This window comes from Trichoderma virens (genome assembly GCF_000170995.1).
Source record: "Trichoderma virens Gv29-8 chromosome Unknown TRIVIscaffold_5, whole genome shotgun sequence".
Taxonomy (NCBI): Eukaryota; Fungi; Ascomycota; class Sordariomycetes; order Hypocreales; family Hypocreaceae; genus Trichoderma; species Trichoderma virens.
This window is the reverse complement of record NW_014013744.1, coordinates 14,188-32,740: the sequence shown is the minus strand read 5'-3', so window position 1 is coordinate 32,740 and position 18,553 is coordinate 14,188. Positions and strand designations below refer to the sequence as shown.

Sequence of the window (18,553 nt, the reverse complement as noted above, 5' to 3'; positions counted from 1 at the left end):
ACAGTGGGGTAAATAAATGACATCACAAGGTGCTCCGCCCGCCATGCGCGTAATGCAGCAGTTCAGCCTCAGAGAAAGCCTTGGGCCTATAGAGCGAACTCGGGTCCATAGACTACTATAATCCAGGTACTTTAGTCTATGTATGCCCACGGCGATATACATTCGCATTACAGCCTTGATATAAATTTTGAGTATATAACTTGTATAATATATGGAATGAGATTTTTATCATGATTTCTATTAAAATACAATAATATTTTAGTTTAAAGTAGGCAGCAAGGGTAGTGCGAATCTAATGACTCATTTCATATCATTTTCTACTGCTGTTGCTCGAAGCCGGTATACGGAGCAGTGATACTGTATATAGAGTCAATTTAGTTTTTGCTCAATTTCAACCCACTTAAACTCGGAGGTGCAAACATAACATACTTAGATAGCAGCTAAACTTCTAAGAAGAGAGGCATTCATCATTTCCATAATGCCTATAATTTCACTTGGAGATTCTATACCGCCCGACACTGCTCATGTAAGTTGCCAATTCATCAATCTGCACTTGTTATATTGTTGACAGCGTTGACTCACTCATGCCATCCGCAACCATCATCACAGGCAGTGAGTGTCTCATTGCCAACCTGGCAAGCGAATGTCGATTATGAGGAAGGCGATGTCCGAGTTTTGGGCCGTATGGTCACTGGCTACCCTCGGTGAGTGAGATGCATCAATTGGAATGGCCTGTCGAGTGTAGCCTTTGCTTACTTCTCCGGACAATTAGATTTTTCATTCATCGGAGCATTCAGGCCTTTGCCCAAGACTTCCTGGCTGCTTATGGACAACCCGGCCAAAAGGCTATGCTGTTTGCTACGGCTGCCGCTGGCCGAAGATGTCTAGAGTTTATGCGCCAGCGAGTAACTCCGCAAACCTCTAACCAGATCTTTGTGGTTGATCTCGCCCTGGATGCGTCCAAGGATATTTCTCCATTATTGAAACAGTTGGCACCCACCATTTCCGGCATCATCTTCCCAGAGGAATCGTTTCCAGTTGCAAAGGAGTACTGGCAGCATACGGGCGATGGAGTCTCAAGCCGACGGGCCGAATTCTCCCATGAACTTTTTAAACATGGCCAGTTGATTGCAATTAATGAACAAAAGTCCCATCACGCTCCCCCAGAGAAACCTGTTCGTGGTCCAAAGCGGTATTCACGGGCCAATTCTACCCCAGGTCCCAATGCAGCTGGTTCCGAAAACAAGGCCCTTTCCACCTCCGAGAATCCGGAAGAAGATCGTGAAAGCTTCCATTTCCTGGAAGAGCGTTTCGGAAGAAATCTAAACCTTACCCAAGTAGCCCGAGCAAAATCGGCTATTCGCAGAAGAATCGCAGGCTCTCTCGCTGGTGATGTGGACATGAATGATGAGAAAGAGACAAAGAGCGAAGCTAATAGCCGTGGTATTGAGTCTCTTGATGAGACTGACGTCTTGCTCTACCCCTGTGGCATGAACGCCATCTTCAACGCTCATCGTGTTCTCCTAGCTGCTCTGGGTTCGCACAAGAGCATCAACTTTGGATTTCCCTACGTCGATACGCTCAAGATTCTGGAGAAATTTGGACCGGGTTGCATACTGTATGGTCACGCCTCGTCGGACGAACTTGACGAGCTTGAGCGCCTCCTAAAGGATGGACAACGCTTCCTTGCCCTCTTTTGCGAATTTCCAGGAAATCCGCTTCTCGCCTGTCCAGACCTCAAACGCATTCGCAAGCTGGCGGACGAATTCAACTTTGCCGTCGTCATCGATGAGACTATCGGCACGTTTGCAAATGTCAATGTCCTCCACTATGCCGACATTGTCGTCAGCAGCCTGACCAAGATATTCTCTGGCGATTCAAATGTCATGGGCGGATGTACGGTCTTGAACCCAGAGGGTAAACATTACAGTTTGCTCAAAAAAGTCTTTGAGGAGCAGATTTACGAAAACACGTATTGGACCGAGGATATCCTTTTCATGGAGAGAAACAGCCGTGACTTTTCCAACAGAGTGAAGCGCATCAACGTCAACGCAGAAACAATATGTGACATCTTGCGGGATGACCCTCTTGTCAAGACGGTACACTATCCCAAGTATAATCCTTCAAAGCCAAACTACGAGGCTTGTCGTCTCCCCGATGGTGGATATGGAGGCTTACTCTCCGTCGTGTTCAATCATCCAGAGCACGCCCAAGTTTTCTACAACAACCTCGACACCGCAAAGGGACCAAGTCTGGGAAGCAACTTTACGCTCTGCTCTCCTTATGTCCTCTTGGCACATTATCGGGAACTAGATTGGGCAGCCAAGTTTGGTGTAGACCCGAACCTGGTTCGTGTTAGTGTAGGATTGGAGGAGCCTGAGGAGCTGCAACTTCTCTTCCGGAAAGCTCTTGAGGCGGCGAAAGAGGTAAACATTGCATGAGAGCAATGAAATCAGGTATTATATTGGATAAAATGGCAATGAAGATACCGCAAAATTAAATGTCGTTAGCCGAGAGCGAGCAGCAGCGCATAGACGATGCTGTGGACGCACGCCAAATGTATTGAGCAGTCGGCCATTATGCCCATCTGTTATTATTCACAAGATCGCACATAACTTTATCATAGTTAACAGGTACTGAGTATCTAAGCCACGAGTAGGAATCTCAATAATAGAAAGTATAGAAAACACACACCATGAAAAAGGGTATCAACAGGTATTATTAACTTTCAGGCATCGTAATAAACATTATCGTTTCTCAAACAGCATTCCAAAAATTCCACGTTCATCGCTCAGCATCTCACATAACAGTACACTCAGACCGTGTATAGCCTTCGCCAAACACCTCTACCCCCCGTTCTATGTCATTAGCTCGTTGCTTCTCCTTTACTTCCGGGAGAAAGTATTTCTTCATAAACTTCTCTAACTCGGTATCAATGTTTTCTACATGATGTTAATATACCATTCTCGTAGTATACATTATTTCGCAGCATGAGTGAGTTACTTACCGGCGGAAGCATCCATCACTACACGGGCTCGACACAAGGGGCAGCACTCCTCCTTGCGCCGCTGGATCTTGATTATGCAACGAATGCAGAAAACGTGTTGACAGCCCAGACGAACTGGTTGATATGCAATCGAATAGCATATCGGGCAAAGGTAGTCATTAATCTGGGGTATAATAGAAACCAACTCGTTGGAAATTCGGGCACACACTTCTTTCGCAATATCGCCCGATATCATCTTTCGGGAGCTGATTGCGTTCGGGAAAGCACGAGAAACGCCCAATGCAGTGCGTTTATCAAATTCTACGACTCTCGTTAACCAATACTCAATCAACGGACGTCGAGGGAAACGGCATGTGCTTACTCTTCAATATTTTCGAGATTGCCAACATGTTTAGTTCCTGAAACTGTAGATGCTTCAAGAGGGTGAGATTGAGCTCAAGGAATTTCGAAAAGGCAGATCGGCTTTCTGCCAACTTGAATGAGGCGACAAGCTGTTGTTTCTGGACCTGATTCTGAAACCACTGCAATTGCTGGAGAGCCTTTTGGCTAGAGCGAGCTCCGTGTTCTTGCTCGTGCGTTGCAAAAAACACTTCGGCATCCAGATATAGCTCGAATATGTGCCTCCAGTGGTCGAGGTCGCTCTTCGAAAAGCGCGTCGGCCGGGACACTTGCGAAACTTGTTTTCCTATCTCTTTGACCTCCTTTTTCAGCTGGTCCCGCTCCGTGGCTTGCAAGGCATCCAAACCGCCGAGATCACTTTGAAGGATGTCGAAGAAGACACCGTCAGATACGAGGGGCACCTCTATAATGTCGTGCTTTTCATGGCCTGCGCCGTTTCCATTTATGACAGTTTGCGGTGTTGCACGCGTCCCCTCGTCGCTCGTTTCGGCGCGCGAAATATCAACTGGTTTGGTTTCTCCCTCGCTCTCAGAAGAGTCAGGAGCAAATCCAGAAGCGATTTTCTCGAAGAAGTGGCGTGTGGTTGGTGCTAGCGACGCATCGATAATGTTGCCCTCGTGCAGATGAATATTCACCGTTAACTTGGGTCGCACAAGTTTAGAGCTGGAGGATGCTTTGTATCCAAATAGTGTCAGTGACAACGACCAAAGATATGTTTGCTGGAGAAGACAGGCAAGACGGTCTCCCCTAGGAGAAAACGTACGGTTGAGGCTATAATTCAAGGCGACTGGAGAATCCGTGTTGGGATCGAGAAGTGCACGCAAGGTTTCGGCATCAAGTCCCAGCTCTTGAAGCTCTCGTTGCACTTTCTTGAGGCATTTCTTTAGCTGGCCGTAAGGGATCGCATGGGCAACCCAGTGAGGCGGGAAGCCTGCATTGTTATAACACTGTCAGGAGCTGAAACATTTTTGAGACGTGCTGTCTGTGATGGCTGCAACTACTCTCAGGTAGACTAGTAGGGACGAGTAGCGGGTTTTACCTTGACTAGCCAGCGACTGCTTATAATCATGGGCGAATTTCATGGCATCTGTCAATCATGTTATGAACATGTTACTTCTAAGTTGCTAGAGGCCACCACCCCTACCGTTCTCAAGTAGAAAACCACAAGCATGGTTGTAAGTAATAGTATGATATTGTCGCAAGGCCAAGTGGAGAAGCAGCCAGTCATAGAATCAGCCCTATCTGCTCAAGGCCAGAAAAGGCGACGCCGATAAAAGCCGGTACTTTAGGCGAACCAACGAATAATGAGTATTTCGTAATAGTTGGATGGAGGAAAATAAGATGGTGTAGAGCAATTTAGAACAGACCTTTTCACGTGAAAGGCAGCTGTTTTCTCGACATTTCCCAAGTGAGTAATAATATTAGAACAAAATAAAAAGATTTTTTTATTCCTCGTGGCCTTGCCGATCCTCCTCCGATCTACCCTTCGATTTTTTCCCCAGCAGCGCTAGTCGGTGACATTTGATTTCTTGGCCAGATTGTCACTGCCCCACCAACCTCATCTCAATCCGGTTGCTCGGCATCCACCCCCGTCGAAAGTAAACAAATGCATTGATGTCACAGCACGAGCAGCTCTCTAACTCGACAACTTTATTGTATTATAGTATGACATTATGACCATGAAGAACACCCGAGAGGACGACTATTTTTATGATAGTGATGACGAACTTCCGTCCTTAGACACCCTTCTAGCACGTCTTCCCGGCCGCATACAACAGCAACTCTCTCCGTCGAAGCCTACTTCGTATCCCAGTCTGAAAAATACCACCTTGATTGAGCTGGATGACGGAAATAGCAGTGCAGAGGATCACACTACCGACAAGGCGGATTCATTCTTGGACCTGAGCGATGCAGCACCTGAGCAGGTTATCCCACCCCTGGTAAAGGGGGAGGAAAGACGGAAGAGATGGCAATCATCACCAAAGTGCTTTGGTGATGATGCAGGTGGTGAAGAGAAAAAGATCCCTCGGCCTCGAAGCCGACTTATCAACACCTGCAGACCTAAGCCACAAGAATCCGACGATCGATCGCGCAAGGCCACCAAGAACAGGACCAATATACCCTCGACAATCGAGTCGCAGGCATCAAGAAAGCAACCTCGAGGCCCTTCGAAAACTGGCGATGATGCCTTTAGAAACTCATCCTCAGATGCCAATGACTCAGCATTGAGATTGCCCCAGTCACAGACCCTCACGACTGAACGATCTCGTAACAGCAGGCAGGAGGAACTATTAACACAACATCCTCGTAACGTATCACCAAGTCGAAGTCAAATCACGAAATCGAGTCACCAGCCCCGGTTTCCTGAGCATGAAGAGGGCAAAGATATACTTCGGCCATTATCGCGGCTTAGGCTTATTCTGCAAGATGAGCCAGGTGCTGATACTCCAAGTCGTCCCACCATGCCTCCCAAAAAGAGCAAGCAGGAAAAGCTGGTCTCTTCTCATGGAGACATTCATGCTAAAGAAGCTTCTAAGGAGCTAGGCATGGATGCTGGTCAGCACCAGGTGTCTGATGATGAATGGGATGAGCCAGATATTGACTGTAAACCTAAGTCTACTCGGTCAACGGTTCCAAAGCCGGTGTCAAAAAAACAGACTAAGAAGTCGTTCGATGCGAGAAAATCACAACTGGCGATAGATTTCCTGCAGCAGCTCGACGCTCAAATCACGCATGGCAAGATTGCAGAATTGACCCAGTCAACTGGCGGAGTCAAGATTGTATGGAGTAATACTCTCAAGACAACAGCCGGCCGAGCAAACTGGAAGCGGGAAACTGTCGTCCCCAAGCATACGGGCGACAGCGCCAATGTCGATGTGAAGCAATATCGGCATCATTCTTCCATCGAGCTTTCCGAGAAGGTCATTGACGATGAGCTGCGCTTATTGAATGTCATAGCACATGAGTTCTGCCACTTGGCAAACTTCATGATTAACGGCATTAGAGATAATCCTCATGGGAAAGAATTCAAGGTATGGGCGGCCAAGTGCTCCCAAATGTATGGTTCACAAGGCATCAACGTCACCACGAAACACACCTATGAGATCGACTTCAAATACGTGTGGACTTGCACGGCGTGTGGCTGCGAGTACAAACGCCACTCCAAAAGCATTGATCCCAAGAGGCACCGATGCGGTGCTTGTAAGGCTTTGCTTGAACAGACAAAACCTACACCACGCCAGACGCCGACGAGCCAATTGAGCGAATATCAATTATTTGTCAAGGAGCAAATGAAAGTGGTTAAAAGCGAGCATCCAAACAGCCCGCAGAAAGAAATCATGAGGATAATCGCAGAGAGGTGGGCCAAGGTGAAAACTTGACATGTATAGAGTGACTTGTTCGTTAGATGCGTTGATATTCTGATAAATAATACCCGTTTTATTATGTAATTTAGCAAATGGAGCTCGTTTATTTGTTTTTTTTTTATTATGATATATCTGCCTATACCATGAGAATGCCGTATTTCACCTGTCTTTTTATCCCCTTTGTTAATGATAAATAGTAACGGCGATACGTGGCATGCATGCATAAGACGCCATGCAAGGCAAGGTAGCTTAAGCTGTGTACTTTGGGCTTCCAACCTCATCTCAACTTCATTCGGCCATCCAAAGTAAAGCACATAAACACTATTCAAATTATCATCCAGGACGATGGCTCATCGGCTTGCTGAAAACTCAGCAGCCATCTTCTCGCCATCCGTCGCCCGCATCGCCGCATCCACCGCCCGAGACTGGTCCTACATCGACGCCTGGCTTGCATCCAAATCGCCCGCATGGAAGAATTCACTGCCGTCTTTCGAGCGGAACCAGGACACGCTCAAGGCGCTGCTCGCCCTTGTGTCGCTAAACGAAGCAGCCGATGACCAGCGCCGCCTCCTCGCCCGGGTCGATGCCACGGCTCTCCAGGCGCTCAGCGCCCACGACAAGGTCGAGCCGGGCATTTCTGCCAATGGTACCGCCCTCACCAAGGACCACTTGCTCAACGCCATAGAGCACAGCCTGCCCAAGGATGGTGCGAACGCTCTGAGTGTTCTCACTGCTGTGGCCTCTGAAGCCGCCACTGCGAGCGCGGATCCCGACCACCTTGGCAGCCTGATGCTTCGTCTTCAGGGCACGGTTTACGGGGCCGAGCAGACGGCAGCCCGCGTCGATGCCTTTGAGCGCCAGCTTCAGAGAGAGACCGAGGCTGCTGAGGAGCTGCTTCATGTGTTGCAGAGCGAGTGCTTCAAACCGCCCTCTGACCTGGCAAAGCAGAACTTGGATGTGCAACGCAGAATCAAGACCGTTTCTGCCCAACTCCCTGATCTCCACGACCGTGTCGCTGCTCTTGGTGCGTCCATTGCTACGCCGTATATGGCGATTGGCGATGTGGTTGAGCTCGAACAACGCTATCAAACTTTGCTATTTCATGTGAGGGAACTCAGCGAGCAGATTGCCGCTCTTTCACGGGAGTAGGCCTACTGGCCACGCCCCCCTGCTGTTGGGTCATATGTTAATGGCCTTACCAGCAACCTATGATTCTACTTTGCGGCATAGTGCGTGGAACATTGATATTGGAATCTTAAGCCATAAACCCATGGGCATCTTATAGTATGAATATTCATACTGCATCCAAAAACGTCAGTTACAGCCCTCGCACAGAAATAGATCGCTGTTGCTCCCCCCTTTCATTCCCAATCGCTATTGTTCTGGTATCTACTGATTTCGGCGGTTCTTCCCCGAAACGGCACCTCCTAATCTCCCAAACTGCCTTCCAAGCCCTGACCTTTTGACTGGTGGTGAAACTACGGCTGGTGTCTGGTCTTTCAATGGAACAGGCGGTCCAGCAGGGCCTCCTCGCATGCCGTCTCGATTTTTGCTCTCCGGTGATGGCTCTCCAATGCGGAATTCGCTCACTCCAGCCGAAAGAGCGTCCTCTATCTCAATGTTGGGTCGCTGGCTTCTTCTTGCTCTCTCCTGGACGCTTCGAAATTTCTCCAAAAGCTCAACCCATCGTATTGCCCCATCCTCTCGGCCTTTCAATCTGTTTGGTCGGTCATAATTTGAGGAGGCCGGCGTTGCTGCCATGCTATGTCCATCATCACCAGTCAGCACTGAAGAGACGAAGATTTCGAAGCTTTCACTTGCAGTTAGAGCATCCAGGCTGTTGGCAAATCTTACCTTCGTGGAACAACTTGCAAGAACCCAATTGAGCTTACGCTATTGAGCCGGTTTTTCAATGCAGCAAAAGCAGAGGACTGCGGCAGAAGCATAAGAATTCCGTACATGCATTTGTACAAGTATGGATATTTCTCAGGTTCTAGCAGTTGCAGGCGCAAATCTTTTTTTTTATTCTAAGTTAGTGCATGGTGGTCACTCATACCTCTTCCCTTAAATGGACGGAACACTTACATGTGAAGACGGGCGATTCGATTAGCTGGACCAGCTTGTCGACTTGGATCAGCATGTTGACTGTCATGTCCAATTCACCACTATTCAATAGTAAGCGCCCGGTATACAGATATTGCCTATAGGCAGAACTCACAAAATTTGTAATAGATGATATGCCTGTTCATAGGCTTGGGAAAGTAAACACAGAGAGAACGTCGCAACAGCGTTGTAGCACCACGACCTGAACAGAGCCACGAACAAAGTCTGGCCATCCTGCATCTTGTGTTAATTGAAATGTTCTCAATTCTAAATATACCCAAAAGAAGAAAAAATAAAGGGGGAACAAGCTTATATATACCTTTGTTTCCAGGTTTCTCAACCGCTTGCGCACTTCCGCTAGCTGAGGTGCCGTAATCAAGTTGTTATTAAGATTTTGCACCATTATGCTGGCAAACTCTACGTCTTCCTCCTTTTCAATGCAGTCGGCCAACGTTCTGTATATGCGCTCTGGGCTGAGGCTGATACAAAGCTGCCGTATGATGAGGTTACCTCTTGTTTCGAGCAACTTGCGATCCGTAGAAAAGAGCTGTAGCAAGTTTACCATGAAGCTGGCGAAGTAATCGTCTTCGCTGTTGCGTGAAATTTGTGACAGTAGTTGCAAATCTCTGGTAACAACAGCATCAGAAGGATCCGAAAGAGTCTTGAGAAGGGCCGGAAAGGTGCCGTCGTTGAAGGCCAACACCTTGCGCGGCGCTTTTCTATGCAACATGATAAGCCAAGTCAAGGCAGCTACACGTGTAGCTTCGTGGTCATTTAAGAACAGTAGGGTGAGTGAATTAACAGCAGCAGTATAATCGAGATTCGCTTGAATTTGGGTGGCATCAGGTGTGGCGATTGCAGCGGAAGACACTCGACCGCTGCCTGGCGTTACGCTGCGTATCTCGTTATCTCTTGAGTTTGATATCGATGCCCGGCCGATACTGCTATTGTCTTGCTTGTCTTGTGACAACGAGAGTCGGTGGTTCATCGATGCTGTTCCTTGGCTTGCATTGACGTCAGATTCATCAGACAGAGACACCACGTAGTCCATGAGACAACTGTTAACTCTGGTCGCAGCAAGGCGAATTGTCTCTTTGGTGCTGGCCATCGCAGGGAGCATATGCGCCAGGATCTTGGGCGTGAAAGGCAGCACCTCCTCGGGGCAGATATCGAGAAATTCGACAATCCATCTGAGTGATTCAAGGAGACAGTCCTCCTCTTCATCATTGTCAGCATGAGTCATTAGACAGCAGGTATAATGACCAGATGGGATATCTAACAAACCTAGTGGAGAATCAAGAGTAGCAGTAAGGATATCCAGTATCTCTTTATAGTTGATTTCTACATCCTGGCCAGGAATCCAGTCCTCTTCCATGCTGTCCTCATCGTCGTCGTTTAAAGCATCGGAATCCAGCTCGTCTCCTTCTTCCAAATTAGGACGGCCGCCAGCACTGTCGATGGATTCTTGTCGCTTCCGCTTCCCGCCTTCTTTAAACTTCCTGTTCTCAACTAGTCCTCTTTTCACTTGGGAAATTCTTTTGATCTCATTAAGGAATTTGTCAAGGCAAGTTTGTGTGGCCACTCTGACGTCAACATTTTGATCGCTGAGGAACTTGAGGATCCCACCAAGAAATTCTGGTAGGTATGTGACTAGTTCCAGGTCCGGGATTGAGTCTAGAAGTGTGATCCAACCAACAAGAAACTGTCGAGTGAAAGGGTTGATGACATGGATGCGTTCCTTGAGTAGTGGGATGAAGCGCTGCAATGAGAAAGCTGTAGGAAGATTTTGTTGCTGTTCGCCAGTGGCATTATTATCGTCGATGCTCGAAGAAGTTTCCAAAACCGAAATGTAAGATGCGGCAGACTCAGAGACGATGTCTTTTATGAGTCGATCCAGGAGTTCAGCACCATTTTTGACTGACAGTTCTGAGTCCGCTCCAAGCTAAAAGAGATGATATTACGTCAATAAGCCAGACACTTGAGACTTCTATAACTCCGCGCCAGCATAGGAAATTAATCAACAAGCTTACCTTGCAAAGCTGATCGAATATACTATTGAAATAGGCCAAGATCTCCCCCTTGGCTACCTTGGCTATATTGTACATTGCCTCGCAGGCATAGTATCGAACTCTCGCATCCTGATCAGTGAAGCAGGCAAGCACAGGAGGCACGATGTTTACAAGGTAGCGAGGTAACTCCTGTAGCAAGTGTCAGTGACGACACCATCAAGCATAGAAGCCTTTACATATGCGAAAGTGACAGGATTCAACGGAGCATAACACAGCGGAAATATAGTACAGCAGCAAGATGAGATGACAGAAAATGGCGTTCATGAATCGCCTGTGAGGTCGGCAATCGAGCTATGCAAAAAGTTGAACATACCGTGCCGAGCGCAATCGCCGCGGCGGCTAATCCAATCAAGCCTCCATTCCGAGCATGTGGTTGATGAACAGCATAGGCATAGTCATTACATAACTGTTCCAGAATCTCTTCCACGCGCTGAAACGCACCAGAGGCAACAAGATCTCGTATTATCTTTTCAAGTCTAGGGCATACAACAAACGTAAGCACATATATGCATGCATCGGCAGTTGGGCAGGACCTATGCCATACTCAAGTGCCCCGACCTTGCGCTTATCGTAGAGTTTGTCATTCAGCGCCCGCTGGATGTTGGTATCCATATTTCTAAATATCTCATGCTTGGTTCGGTCGGAGGAGACGAGCAATGATCGAGGCTGTGGGCGATGACGACGGTCGATATTGGGGAGCGGGCGTCTATGGGGATGGAGGTATGTATTGCGCACTGTTTGTTTACATAAGGCGCGTACGCAAAGGAGGTGCTAGAGCGCCACTAGCATCATGTGGTACAAAATTCAAATATGGAATTAGGCGTACAAGTATAAGGGTATCTAGCTAAGAAGAAACGACGAGAATGGATTCTTAATGATAACTTAACATCGGGCATACATGTAAATAAACCATTTCGCGCCAATTCTTAATTTCTTAATATATATATATATATATTTAACATAGAAAACTGCCAAAGGGCGCTTCCAAAATACAGGTGGTTTAGCGTATCTACAAGCATATATATGGCCACTCATTTTTTTGTTATGAATTTTGTATTTTTTTGCCCTTTATTATATATACTAAACATGGGAATCACGAGTTACATACAGAGTAGACGTAAAAGCACATAATGACTCCCATCGCATCTTAAGCCGACAGACTAGCACGACGGGTTTTTACCCATTTCCAGCTGGTCATGAGATTGTGGGCCATCAACAATACCCCCTTTCATTTTCTTCATAGCTCTTCTTCTTCTTCTCCTTAGTTCTTGGACATCTTGGCCATGGTGTTCAGTGCGCTTCCGTTCTTGAACCACTCAATCTGGGCCTCGTTGAAGGTCTGCAGCAGCTGGACCTCGAAGGGGCTGCCCTCCTTGGGGTGGACGGTCATGGTAAGGGGCTTTCCAACGGCAAGCTCAGTGCAGGGAATGTCAACCTACAATACTCATTAGTATTTACAATTTTTATGATGAGCTGAAAAGGGCTGGGGGAGCTTACCTTGTCATCGGGCTTGATCTTGTCATAGTCAGCGGGGTCAGCGAAAGTCAGAGGAAGCATTCCCTGCTTCTTCAGGTTGGTCTCGTGGATACGAGCAAAGCTTCGGGTGATGATGGCCAGGCCTCCCAGGTGACGGGGCTCCAAAGCAGCGTGCTCACGAGAGCTACCCTCGCCGTAGTTCCAGTCACCAACGACAACCCACTTGATACCCTTCTTCTTGTAGTCACGGGCAACAGCGGGGACAGCATCCCACTCGCCAGTGGTGAAGTTCTTGATCTTGTTTGCCTCGTCGTTGGCCTCGTTGATGGCACCAATCAGCATGTTGTTGGAAATGTTGTCAAGGTGGCCACGGTACTTCAGCCAGGGACCAGCCATAGAGATGTGATCAGTGGTGGTCTTGCCCTTGGCCTTGATCAGGATAGGGACATCCTTGGCATCCTTGCCATCCCAGGGAGTGAAGGGCTCCAGGATCTGGAGACGATCAGAGGTGGGGCTGACCTGGACGTTAACGCTGGCACGCTCCTTGGGAGGGGCCTGGTAGGTGTTGCGGCCGGCATCATAGCCGTTGGCAGGGAGACCGTCGCCGGTAGGAGGCTTGAGCATAAACTCCTTGCCATCCTTGCCAACAAGCTTGTCGGTAAGAGGGTTGAAGTGCAGAGAACCGGCAATAGAGAGGGCGACAACCAGGTCGGGAGAGGTGACGAAAGAGTGGGTAGCGGGGTTGCCGTCGTTGCGTCCAGTGAAGTTTCGGTTGTATGAGGAGAGGATGGAGTTGGCGTCACCCTTCTTCACATCCTGGCGATCCCACTGACCAATGCAAGGGCCACAAGCATTGGCAAGGACAATGCCGCCAAACTCTTCAAAGGTCTGGAGCTGGCCATCACGCTCAATGGTAGCGCGAATCTGCTCAGAGCCAGGAGTAACGGTGAAGACGGCCTTTGACTTGAGGCCATGGTCGAGGGCGTCACGAGCAATGGAGGCGGCGCGGGACATGTCCTCGTATGAGGAGTTGGTGCAAGAGCCAATCAAACCGACCTTGAGCTCCTCAGGCCAGTTGTTGTCCTTAACGGCCTGGCTGAACTTGGAGATGGGAGTGGCCAAATCGGGAGTGAAGGGGCCGTTGATGTGGGGCTCAAGCTCAGACAGGTTGATCTCGATAAGCTGGTCATACTCGGCACCCTTGTCCTCGCGAAGCTCAGCAGCGTAAGCACGAGCAAAATCTCCGATATCCTTGCGCTTGGTTGCGGCAAGGTAGTCATACATGCGGTCGTTGAATGGGAAAAGAGAAGTAGTGGCGCCAATCTCAGCACCCATGTTGCAAATGGTACCCATACCAGTGGCAGAGATGCCCTCGACACCAGGACCGTGATACTCAACAATGGAGCCGGTACCACCCTTGACAGTCAGGATATCAGCGACCTTGAGAATGATGTCTAAAAGTTGCAACGTCAGTATGGTTTATATATATATATATATAAAGAAAGAAAGAAAGAAAAGCTCCGGGATATATCGACTTACCCTTGGGTGCAGTCCAGCCGGACAGCTGACCAGTCAGCTTAACACCGAGGATCTTAGGGGCCTTCAGCTCCCAGGGCAGGTTGGCCATGACATCGACAGCGTCAGCACCACCAACACCAATGGCGGCCATACCAAGACCACCACCGTTGGGGGTGTGAGAGTCAGTACCAATGAGGAGACCACCGGGGAAAGCGTAGTTCTCAAGGAGAATCTGGTGGATGATACCAGAGCCAGGGCGCCAGAAACCAATGTTGTACTTGGCACAAGCAGAAGACAAGAAATCGTAAACCTCCTTGTTGATACCAATAGCGCGCTCAAGATCCTTGGCGCCGCCGACTTGGGCCTCAATCAGATGGTCGCAGTGGACAGTGGTAGGGTTCGCAACAGAGTCCATGCCAGCGGACATGAACTGCAGAATGGCCATCTGAGCAGTGGCATCCTGGCAAGCCACACGATCAGGGCGCAGCTTGAGGTAAGACTTGCCTCGCTCGAGCTCCTGGTTGTGAGGATCGTCCAAATGAGAGTACAGGATCTTCTCAGCAAAGGTCAAGGGTCGGTTGAGCCGGCTACGGACAATGGAGAGGTTCTCGGACATCTTCTTGTAGTTGATGAAGTTGTTCTCCTCCCAGTTGTTCTGGCGGACCTGTACGTGGAAACGGCGTCAGCACGAAACCCCCAAGCAGACAGAAAAATCGACGAGCTATAGCAGAAGGGCCTACCTTTCGGTCGAGGGCAGAATCAGAGACGGTAGCCAGACGGCGAACGCTGCTGGCCGCGCCACCGACGGCGCGGCTCCGAGCAATACTGCCCAGAACCTGTCTGGAAGCAAGCATGGTGGCCAATTGAGCGAGGGTCTACAGACTGCAGTCAATTGGAGAAATCAGTCAACATCAGAAGCAGAAAAAGGCCTTGGAGGGGGGGGGTTGTTATAAAGAGACCAGAGTGGAGAGTTGGTTTTGTCCAGGTGGGGGAGAGGTGTTTTTCGGCTGCTTCTGGGACCAGTCGTTATCCTCAGAGAGGAAAAAGATGGAGCCCCGCGGCCGGGATAGCAGGACATGACAGAATGTGCGGCTTAGAGCTGGCATGGCCCTAGGCCAGCTGGCCACTCAGAGGCCGTGTAAACATAATCCCTTGGCCCGCGTCGTCGCTTGTGCCGAGCTAAACCTCCCCTCCTCCAGCCGAGAGCTGTGGTTGTAATTTTTTTTTCTCTCCCTCTCATTTAGCCTCCTGCTCCGTACGGGCTGCCCCGTATTTACCTGGGCGCTTTGGCGTTACAGCGTGGCAGGGCGAACCTTGCTGATCTCTGGGTATGAAGCAATAAATACGGAGTGCGGAGAAGTGCTACAAGCACGAGTACATACATTGGTACTAGGTAGATACGTATGTATGTCCATCGTAGTGCAAAAGGTAGCAGCTGGATAGGTACCATGATCAATATGTTTTGCGTAGAGCCTCGTGCAATTCAATTCTCGTCATCCATCGTAAAGCCGCGCATTTTCAGTGTGCCCTCCATGCTGAAGCGCTAATTTGCAAGTGTGCAAGCACATCATTACAACATGCATCAGATGCTACCTCCCCCGGCCTGCTGAATATGCGCGATGTGCTAAGCATGTGACGTCGTAGAACACACTCGTGCTGGCGCATTTAGTGGCGGCCATCGAGAACCATCGAGTGGCCAGAAATCGGCGGTCCCCTGAATCGTCTCTTCAGGATTCATTACAACAAGGCAAGGCTACAACGCCACCTGCCGTGCAGCGAAGTTGCTCCGTCTTCGCTGGTAGAATGCCACGGCGTAAAGAAGTAGCCGTGTCCTGGGCCTCGGCACGAAGCAGCCGAATCATCGGTCGCCGTTCCAGGAGCTCGCTTTTGCGAAGTTCTCGGTAATACCACTCGGAGCCCGAAGTGGCGTTAGACGGAGCTCCGTTCCTAGTGCCGCAACGGAGAAGCTGGAGCTACGACAAAGAGTTACAGGCAATGGTCCGTGCCTTCAATAATTTAAATCAAAGGCAAAGTAGTGTACGGAGTAATAATCGTAGAGCAAAATCACTTTAGCGCCATCGCAAATTCTCATATGCCTGCTTGTAGCACGGGTGGTATTTGATGAAATCGAAATCTAGCTGAATCTAGTCTAATGCGATATATATTGAAATACAGCCGAAACCTCACTCCCGGCGTACTCTTGCCGGAGCAACAAATCTTGAATAGGCTGTAGCCCAGAGTTGACAAAGTGATTCCAAGTGCTTGTATCGCCATACAGCATTGCTGGAGCCTTGATGAGTTGTCGGCCATCAGGTTTACATCTTTTGCATCTAAACGTATCATGAGTATCGCTAGTGGTATCAGGACGATATTGAAAGAGTTCTCTCAGGCTATCGAGGGAGAAATGACGCTCTACATCTTCAGCAGAGTCTACCACACATGACGATAAACTTTGCTTGTGAGACTGCCTTTGGAAGATTTTTTCCTCGATGGTGCCAGTGGCAATGAAGCGATAAACGAAGCAATCCTTCGTCTGGCCGTCGCGCCAGACTCGCGCTAGGGCTTGCTGGTCAGCAGCAGGATTCCAATCCGGATCGAAAAGGACAAGACGGTTTGCCCCAATGAGGTTGATGCCACAGCCTCCTGCCTTGCTGCTCAATAAAAAGATGAATTCATCTCCGTTTGGATCGTTAAAACGATCAACCAGTTTTTGACGCTTGTTCACAGTCATAGTTCCGTCAAGTCGTAGGCTTCCATATTGGCGTTCTCTGCAAAGACGTTCAAAGAGGTCCAGCGTTGATGTGTAGTTGCTGATGAGGACAATCTTGTCATTTGTATCTTCCCGAATCTTGGCAAGCATACGATCGAGAACCTGCATCTTCCCTGAATACCAAGGCTTGATATCCCGATCTCTCCCACGAGCTTCCTTGGGAACATAGTCCTCTGGGAAGCACTTTTCTGAGCCAGGTAGGTCATCCGAAAGATTCAGGAGGTCGGGGTGGTTGCAAAGCTTTTTGAGAATATTGATAGCTTTCAGAGGCTGGCTACCCTTGCCTCGGAGAAGAGCTTGAATATTTGGGCTGGTGATAAAATAATTGTAGAGGTCGATCTGGAATGGGGCCAAGTTACAAAAGACCACGTGCTCATATTTAACCGGAAGGTATTTGGAGAGGAGGTCGTTTGTTCGTCGAATTAAAAACCTGTTAACAATACCAAGCAGTTCTCCAGTGCATTCGTCTCCGCGCTGGCGTTCGTGCTCCGAGGCGTTTGCATCCCGCCCACGCAAAATAGGTATTTCGAAACGCTTTCGGAACTCCAGTCGAGATCCAAGTAGATCTGGATTGGCAAAATTGGTCAAAGCAAAATATTCCGTAAGGTCGTTTTGAATAGGTGTACCGGTCAGAATGACCCGTCTGGTAACATTCAGATCGTTAAGAGCGCTGAATGTAGTGCTGTCTGCATTTTTCAAACGATGGCCTTCATCACAAAACAGGAGGCCGACCTTGGTGTGTTTAAGCTCCTCAACATTAACGCGCAGAGTCTCGTACGAGACAATGATGACTGGCCGAGTGATGGATCGGCCAGAGGCAATTGCCCATTGACGAAGTTGTCGTTTCATCTCTTCTTTTGGTGCCTTGCCATCGATGGCAAATGGGTTGATAGCATTAGGACCAAGCCATTTTGTCAGCTCGTTTGCCCAGTTTTTTACCAGACTCGCAGGGCACACCACGATGGCCTTTTGAATTGTCGATTTTCCAGCATTGGGAGATTGTTTCAATAGCGTCCACATGAGAGTAATGCACTGAAGCGTTTTCCCCAGTCCCATCTCGTCAGCCATGATGCATCCGTGAGCTTTCTCGTCGACTTGACCTGTGACACATTTATACATGAATTTGACACCTTCAATCTGGTGAGGGCGGAGACATTTGGCAATCTTGGGATCAATGACAACCGGCACTTTGGGGTGATCTTCTTCCACCTGCTTCTTGATCCCGAGGATCTCAGCAAGACTTTTATGCACAATCGGGCTGTCAATTTTTGAGGGCTCCACCTCTTTCTGCACCACGTTTTCTTGAATTGCATCAGGCTTCGCATCGACTGTCGGATCATAAAGAACAATGGCAAATTCACCGGATGGGTCATGTAAAGGCTTGGGGACAAACACAACCCCACGTCGAAGTCCAAGAGTTGGTGGGGGCCTTGATGCATCGAATGAGACCTGAGACTTATCCTTTAGGGGAATGGAGAACGCTTTTCGAAAAACGACATTCTTATCCTTGACTTGGAAGACTGGGAACTTGGGCGATGCCGTTAATTGGCGGCCAGCAGCATCATATGCTGTATCGATGCTCGTCGGTCCGCTTTCATCGGCCCCTCGATAATCAACTTTTCTTTTCTTTCTGGCTGGGCGATCCGACGTGGATACTGCAGTAGCAGCTGAAGGACATTTGAAGGGCTTGCGGAGCGCGTCAAGATTCTGAGGCCTGGGAACTTGGTGATTCAACCTGCCGGGGGGTTTATCCTTCAGCGCTGAGATTGAGGGCGCACTAGATTTGTCAATAAAGATAGTACATCCAGATAGCTGAAGCTTAAAATCACATACGCAGCTGTCATGG

The 18,553-nt window shown here is 48.8% G+C and overlaps 7 protein-coding genes across 7 annotated transcripts; 3 read left to right on the top strand and 4 right to left on the bottom strand.

Moving 5' to 3' along the window:
• Positions 1-478: 478 nt before the first annotated feature.
• TRIVIDRAFT_37054 (uncharacterized protein) lies at positions 479-2,441 on the top strand (the record flags this gene model as incomplete). The annotated part of the gene is made up of 3 exons (XM_014101980.1): positions 479-526; positions 610-704; positions 773-2,441. The coding sequence occupies 3 exons, from the start codon at positions 479-481 to the stop codon at positions 2,439-2,441; spliced, it is 1,812 nt and encodes a 603-aa protein (XP_013957455.1).
• A 358-nt stretch (positions 2,442-2,799) lies between these two features.
• Positions 2,800-4,488, bottom strand: TRIVIDRAFT_148805 (uncharacterized protein; the record flags this gene model as incomplete). The annotated part of the gene is made up of 5 exons (XM_014101979.1): positions 2,800-2,942; positions 3,008-3,307; positions 3,369-4,079; positions 4,170-4,337; positions 4,446-4,488. 5 exons carry the CDS (start codon positions 4,486-4,488, stop codon positions 2,800-2,802), a joined length of 1,365 nt encoding a protein of 454 aa, XP_013957454.1.
• A 1,560-nt stretch (positions 4,489-6,048) lies between these two features.
• On the top strand, positions 6,049-6,780 carry TRIVIDRAFT_16124 (uncharacterized protein; the record flags this gene model as incomplete). Its single annotated transcript, XM_014101959.1, has 1 exon — positions 6,049-6,780. A coding segment is annotated over one exon (732 nt), but the record flags the coding sequence as incomplete, so codon positions are not given.
• Positions 6,781-7,116: 336 nt separating this feature from the next.
• TRIVIDRAFT_36820 (uncharacterized protein) lies at positions 7,117-7,920 on the top strand (the record flags this gene model as incomplete). Its single annotated transcript, XM_014101978.1, has 1 exon — positions 7,117-7,920. The coding sequence occupies one exon, from the start codon at positions 7,117-7,119 to the stop codon at positions 7,918-7,920; it is 804 nt and encodes a 267-aa protein (XP_013957453.1).
• A 181-nt stretch (positions 7,921-8,101) lies between these two features.
• Positions 8,102-11,555, bottom strand: TRIVIDRAFT_230098 (uncharacterized protein; the record flags this gene model as incomplete). The annotated part of the gene is made up of 9 exons (XM_014101977.1): positions 8,102-8,533; positions 8,626-8,785; positions 8,857-8,936; positions 8,990-9,108; positions 9,194-10,092; positions 10,159-10,816; positions 10,905-11,072; positions 11,257-11,419; positions 11,488-11,555. The coding sequence occupies 9 exons, from the start codon at positions 11,553-11,555 to the stop codon at positions 8,161-8,163; spliced, it is 2,688 nt and encodes an 895-aa protein (XP_013957452.1).
• Positions 11,556-11,983: 428 nt separating this feature from the next.
• TRIVIDRAFT_212434 (uncharacterized protein) lies at positions 11,984-14,820 on the bottom strand (the record flags this gene model as incomplete). The annotated part of the gene is made up of 4 exons (XM_014101976.1): positions 11,984-12,378; positions 12,441-13,873; positions 13,959-14,601; positions 14,678-14,820. 4 exons carry the CDS (start codon positions 14,789-14,791, stop codon positions 12,205-12,207), a joined length of 2,364 nt encoding a protein of 787 aa, XP_013957451.1.
• A 1,266-nt stretch (positions 14,821-16,086) lies between these two features.
• TRIVIDRAFT_220490 (uncharacterized protein) lies at positions 16,087-18,551 on the bottom strand (the record flags this gene model as incomplete). The annotated part of the gene is made up of 2 exons (XM_014101975.1): positions 16,087-18,484; positions 18,541-18,551. 2 exons carry the CDS (start codon positions 18,549-18,551, stop codon positions 16,087-16,089), a joined length of 2,409 nt encoding a protein of 802 aa, XP_013957450.1.
• Positions 18,552-18,553: the final 2 nt, after the last annotated feature.